The following is a 6,368-nucleotide window of genomic DNA, read 5'->3' as shown; positions in this document are numbered from 1 at the left end:
TTTAAGATTTTCTTGATTTGAACCATTTTTAGAGTTTTAAGGTTTCGTAATTAGAGGTAAAAATAAATTCTCAAGCTATCCTAATAATTATTGACACCAAAATTATATTTATGATAAAATTTGGAGGTGCTCCTTAATATAATTATTGACACCAAAATTATATTTATGATAAAATTTGGAGGTGCTCCTTAATTTGATTGTTTAAGGTTGTAACCTTACACAAAACCACACCTGCCATTAAATTTGTGGGAACCTTGTCCTCTCTTATATTTTTTTCTCATTTGCTTCACACCTCAAGAATGAAGATATAATATATGACTGGCTATAAGATATTCTAAAATTACCCATATTTGTCAATTAAATTTCTAATAGTGCCTTTCATCTTCTCTCCTAAATTACTCAGAACATTCGCATAACCAAATTCTAGAGTTTGCAAGCTCACTCCAACTAGTAAAGGATACACCTCTCAAGTAATAAAAGAGTGGTTCACAGAGACCAAATGGAAACCACAAAAGAAGACTCTGTTTCTGCTACAAGGAGAGATGCTTTTCTGATAGACACAAACTGATGAGAGAGAGAGAGAGACGGAGGATTTCTGTAAGACACAAACTGATCAGACCATCTTCCTCTTCTTCTCTAGATAAGGTTGCGCCCTCTGATACTCCAAAACAGCCCATAACACATGCCTGAGCGCAAACTCAGGCCAAAGCGCATCAGAGATATGCAAGAAAGAGCCGCTAGATTGCCAAAGAAGGTAATTACTAAGTCTGGTTTCGCCAGAAGTTCTGATCAATATATCCAGTTCAGGATACCCGGCTGTGTACATATGCCTTTCCAAATCAGAAACAGTAATCAAATCATTTGCTCCATTACTCTTGTCACCATTCTTCATAATCAATTTCGAGCCCGAGACACTCTTACGTCGTTCATTACAAGACTCTCGCACAGCTCGAGTGATCTCGTCTGTCGAAGTGTAGGCCACACAGATTGACAAAACCGCTTTATCATTCTTAGCAGTAGCCTCCATTGCCCTTTCAGCTGTCTCCCTAACATAAGCGGGCATAAGCTTTAAATTTCCAATAAATGTCACCCGAACTCCATACTGGTTCACAAGGCTCTCTTCTTTCAACAAAGACGAGAGCTTCTCATGCATAAGGTCCATAACATATTGGACTTCATCAGGCCTTCTCTTGAAATTGTCGATACTGAAAGCGTAGATGGTCACATACTCGACCCCCATTTCGTAGCAATAGCGAAGGGTTGACATCAGAGACACAAACCCATATCTATGGCCAGCCCCTTCTTTAAGATGATGGTTTCGAGCAAATCGTCGGTTTCCATCCATTATAACTGCAACATGTTTGGGGATTGGGCCAAAGGTGACCACACGCCATAGGCACTTGCGTAAGAAATCACAGCTGACTCCATATAACCTTGAGAGAAGACCTCCCGCAAGAGAAGCCATTTCAAGTCCCTAGCTTTATACCAAGGTGAATAAGTTAGATAGAGGTTCAGTAAATCTGGTTTCCAGATGAAGCAGTTTGAATTGAGAAGAACCAAGATGAACAATGGTCTCCGAAACCAAGTGAAAAAAGAATACCTCGGCTTTATGCCGAGATGAAGATGCTAAAGGTCCAGGAACTCTGGTCTATAGTAGCTTAGTGTCAGAGTGAATGAACCAGTTTGAATTGAGAAGACCAAGATTAAGAATTACCAGTGTGCAATCTCGAAACCCAAGTGAAGAAGCCGCTTTGCTGGTTTCAATGGACTCCTTATCTGCAAAATCCAAATGGGGCCTTAGGAAAATGGAATAATTAGAAGGTGGAACTCCTACAAATCTGAGAAACAGAAACTACAGATGCAAAGCCCATAGAGATTTTTCTCTTTTTTCTTTCTTTTTTTTGTTAATCGGTTATCTTACAAACTTGATCAGAGAACATTCTAAAGAAGTTCGAGGTCTAGATGAGCATCAACAAGGAATCTAAGTATAAACAATAAAAGATAAAATCTCAAACACAAGCTTCAAAACGCAAAGAAAAATCATGACTTCTCCAAACTAGTCATTTGATCAAAAGTTCAAATATATGAAGTATAAACAAAGAAGGGAAAATATCCAAAAATCAAGAACCAATTTTAAGACTCGAACCACGAATTCAAAATCTGGCCATAACCCTGAAGGATTATTGGAAAATGCGTGTTTTGCGTAAATCAAAATCTCACAGAAAAGAAAAAGGAAACTTGATGAATGGACAATGAGAAATATCGAATTTATACAGCATAGAAAAGCAATACCGATTCCCAAAAATCTCAGAGTACACATGAGGTAAACGTGATAGGGCAAAAACGTAAAATTTGCGGTACAGAGTCAATAGAAGAACTCTGAAAAGAACTCGGCGAAAAATCAAAATCCTAATCCATAGAGAACATAGCTAGAACTATAATCATAATCAAAAGCCCTGATTTGCTAATCCCTAAAATGAATTGGACCCCAAGATGCCGAATATACAGGAAACCCAATTCAGAACTGTAAATGAAAACGTACAGAGAAAGGTGAAGGCATGAATACGGATGTACCTTAGTAATAGGCTATAAAGTCCATGGCAGAATGTCCTCTCTCTCTCTCTCTAAGCTCACGGTTTTAATGAGAGAGTGTTCTAGAACTTATAAGAGATCAATGGCTAGGATCCAAAATAACTAACACCATCCATTAATCTTTTGCAAGGAAGAAAAAAAAGTGAATTTTTTTGAATGGGGCTTTTCTACGATTGATCATATTTCAAATTCAGAGAAAAAGGAAAGAACCCAAATGATTTTCTATCCACTGATTTCAATTTGGAGGATCGAACGCCATTAATGCCATCCACAGGTTCTTGCCGCCAGCAATCAATATTGATCCCAGCCACTTTTTTTTGTATTTAGAGAGAGGGTGGGAACAAATTTGTTGAAAGAGATGTGCAGAGGAGAGAGAGAGAGAGAGGTGTAGAGAGAGAAAGAAGGGTAGAAAGAGAGAGAGAGGTGTAGAGAGAGAAAGAAGGGTAGAAAGAGAGAGAGAGAGACTTCTGGAAGCAGACAGAACTAAGAAAACCAGTCTTTTTTTGTGCTCTCTCTCTCCATCTCTCTGAATTTATATATGCCATGATCCACATGACCATTTACAATCTATGGTCATGAACGTTGTTCCATCCGATCAATAACTGATGATGAACAAGAATGACGGTCCTTGTATCTCCATCACCGCCTACCTATTCCGTGGACGATGATGACGCTTTTGACAACTATCATCACACATTTATTAAGGGAAACCGGGCCGAGATCTATAGCACATGGGACCTAGTTCGGTCCCGACTCATTCGTATCTAGATTAACATTCCATTCCATATTGATGGAAAGCAAACTTATTGGGAAAATGTTTGTAAATAAGGTTGCAACATTAAAATGTAGAATCACAGAGGCACCTCAAAAATTTATCGAAAATATTATTTTAATATTAAAAAAACCCTCTAATCAATCATCTTGACATCAAAATGTATGAATATGAAAAAAAAGAAGTTTTTGAGTTCCGAAAATAGTGCATATTGCAACACATTATGTAGACCGTCCATTTTCAAGATTTTCCTATATGTATAGATCTACTTGATTTTAACCATTTTTAAATTTAAAATTTTCTAATTAGGTTTGAAAATCGATTTTAAGATAATAATAATAATTTTTTACAACAAAATTACATGTTATGATAAAATTTTAAGGTGCGCCTTAATTGGATTGTTTAAGGTTGCAACCTTATAGAAACCACACCCAAATTATTATTATTATTTATTTTTATTCAAATTTAAATGATATGTATTTTGATTTTAGTGTTAGGATTTATTTTTAGGATTTTAAGTTTTTTTGGATTCTAAGGTTTTCTTATATTTTATTTATTTACAATTTATGAGTATATTCACATGGCTATTTTTTAATTTTTGGTATTATTTTAACGATATTTAAAATATTAAATGTTTACTTGAATCTCAAGTTAAATTAAAATTTTATAAGCTTATAAAAGATTAAATGTCATATTTTTGAGAGGTATATGAGAATGAATTTTATTTTATGAAGCTCCATCGCTGCTATTAGAGATGGTTTTCACGTTGCTGGTTCTGGGTCTAGTTGAGAGGAGGTTGCTGCTTCTGTTTTGGTGATTGAGGCGAGTGCACCTGCCCCTACTGCTGCAAACAAACACATGAGTAAAGGGCTATTGCCTCTGTTGAATTTGATTGAGCAAAGAAAGATGCCCGCGAAGGTACTTTGGTGGTTGGTGAGTCCTCAAGGTTGGCCGCCGCTAAAACTAGTCTAGAGGAGGCCGCCTTTCAACTCTAAATTAACATGTAATTCTGTCATATGATCTAATTGTTGGAGCAAAGGTAAATCTTCGGATTTGCTCTTTGGTGAGAAGGAGATTCAATATGGGGTTTTTTATTTTGAAGATCTTGGTTAAACAAGAGCAAATTTGAAAGTTTTACAAAAGTATAATGACAGTTTGGAAGTTAGTATCATGAAATTTTATTTGTAGAATACCTTTATAGGTGCCTCTTAATTTGATTATTTAAAGTTGACGCCTCATATAAACTGTACCCACATTTAAAAGTGAGATCTAAATATTTAGGTTCTAAAAAATTCCCCCCCCCCCCCTCCTCCAAAATCCATTTTAGAACTGGATTTTCAATCCAAATTTTCGGAATCAATGATCTTGACCATAGAGATCATAAGTATAAAATAATAATTGATTTTTTAAAATTTTAAAAATTATATAACTTTATATTTATTATTTTTGCAGCATTAGTTTTGAGTTCTGGTTGCATCCCCTTTTTTTTGTGGTCGATCTTGAGGTTGGAAGTTCGATGTTTCTAGATGCACTCTTCCCCTTAAAAATAATATATATATATATATATATATATACTCATCTAGTGATTTTAAAGTGGGTCATAAGATTTCAAATGGAGAAGGTCATAGGTGACTTCAAAGTGGATTCCAAAATTTTTATTCATGTGTTGGTAATAGCCCTTTATTCATGTGTAAAGGGCTATGAGCAAACAAACACAGTAGGACTACCAACTTCACTATTGGCCTGAACCTGACCCAAATTTTTATACCAAGCTCAGACCCGGAATTTTAAACCAAAATCTTATAATAAGCTCAGGCCCTAGTCCAACTTGTGGTTCTAATAGGATCGCTCAAGGCCGACCAGATGTTTGGCCCAATCATCCCAAAGCCCACCAACAGGCTTAGCTTGATAAGCATTCCCACAGAGGAAGCTAGGCTTAGTTGGCCCAGTTAAAGCCGAGCCAGGCCTGGTTCATTATTAGCTCCAGTGTTTAAAAAGTCGGATCGGGCCGACTAGTCGTCCTATACCCCAGCTGAGTACTCGCCTGAGGCTGATTAACTCGGCTCGAGTAGGGCCAAGTACTGTTGTAGCTAAAAATTATTAAAATAACATAAAAAAATCCAAAAAAAAAAGAAAAATATATGCGAAATAAAATTTAAAAAACACAACTAATTGTGGTTAAAAAAAATAGTGAAAATACATATCTTAACAAATGAGTTTGTGACCGAGGATATCTTTAAAAAATTTCTAAAAAGATTTATATATATATATATATATATATATATATATATATATATATATATATATATATATATATATATATATATATATATATATATATATATATATATATATATATTTCATGGCCAAAATACTTTCTATTATTTATCAAAATAATAGAAAATATAAATAAACACGTTACAAATATAAGTTTTATTTTTTATAAACATTTTTTTTTTTTTTAAGAGTTCCAAGTTGGACCTCCAACTCGGGCTCGGCAAGGGCCCAAGCCCAAATAACTCGGCTGACGACAAAAGCCTTGACGACTGAAAAAAACCTTTATACAGCTGTTCCAACCCTTCATAAAAACAAGCAGCCCTTTATGAAAGCAAACCACTAGCTACTGCACCCTACTTTTATGTAAAGTCCCACTGTACCAAAAACCGCAGTCCACAAAGATGCTACGAGGAAGAAAAAAGCCTGTTTTTTTTTTTTTTTTTTGTGGGGTGCGGTTTGTATTTAGGCTTTAAATAAATCAATTTAGAGCCTACTTTCAAATGGTATTGAGAAATGTGGTTTCAATACTGGACATTTTGGTGATAGCTTTAAAATATATTTTCATTTTTAGTTATAAAGTTCAAAGCTTCAAAAATAGTGTAGATTGACAGAACTATGAAATCTTGAAAATTGACGGTCCAAAAATGCGTTACAAAATACACTATCTCCAAAACTTGAAATCTATTTTTTTTCTCATGTTCATGCATCTTGATGTTGAAATGATCAA

At 35.0% G+C, this 6,368-nt stretch overlaps 1 protein-coding gene across 4 annotated transcripts; it reads right to left on the bottom strand.

The window, feature by feature from the left end:
• Window positions 1-332: 332 nt before the first annotated feature.
• LOC18445551 (dehydrodolichyl diphosphate synthase 6) lies at window positions 333-3,099 on the bottom strand. 4 transcript variants are annotated; one of them, XM_011629241.3, is made up of 3 exons: window positions 2,575-3,099; window positions 1,715-1,776; window positions 333-1,478 (listed from the first exon to the last, which is right to left on the bottom strand). In XM_011629241.3, the coding sequence occupies exon 3, from the start codon at window positions 1,463-1,465 to the stop codon at window positions 614-616; it is 852 nt and encodes a 283-aa protein (XP_011627543.1). In that variant the 5' UTR covers window positions 1,466-1,478; window positions 1,715-1,776; window positions 2,575-3,099; the 3' UTR covers window positions 333-613. The 4 variants fall into 4 exon arrangements, with proteins under 4 accessions (XP_011627543.1, XP_020530080.1, XP_088703632.1 ...); XM_020674421.2 differs by having other exon boundaries at window positions 333-1,474; XM_088847506.1 differs by having other exon boundaries at window positions 2,293-2,630.
• Window positions 3,100-6,368: the final 3,269 nt, after the last annotated feature.

The sequence above is a fragment of the Amborella trichopoda genome, chromosome 9 (assembly GCF_054954075.1).
Source record: "Amborella trichopoda isolate Santa Cruz 75 chromosome 9, AtrichopodaSantaCruz75HAP2 v2.0, whole genome shotgun sequence".
NCBI lineage: Eukaryota > Viridiplantae > Streptophyta > Magnoliopsida > Amborellales > Amborellaceae > Amborella > Amborella trichopoda.
This window is presented reverse-complemented; position numbering and strand designations above follow the sequence as displayed.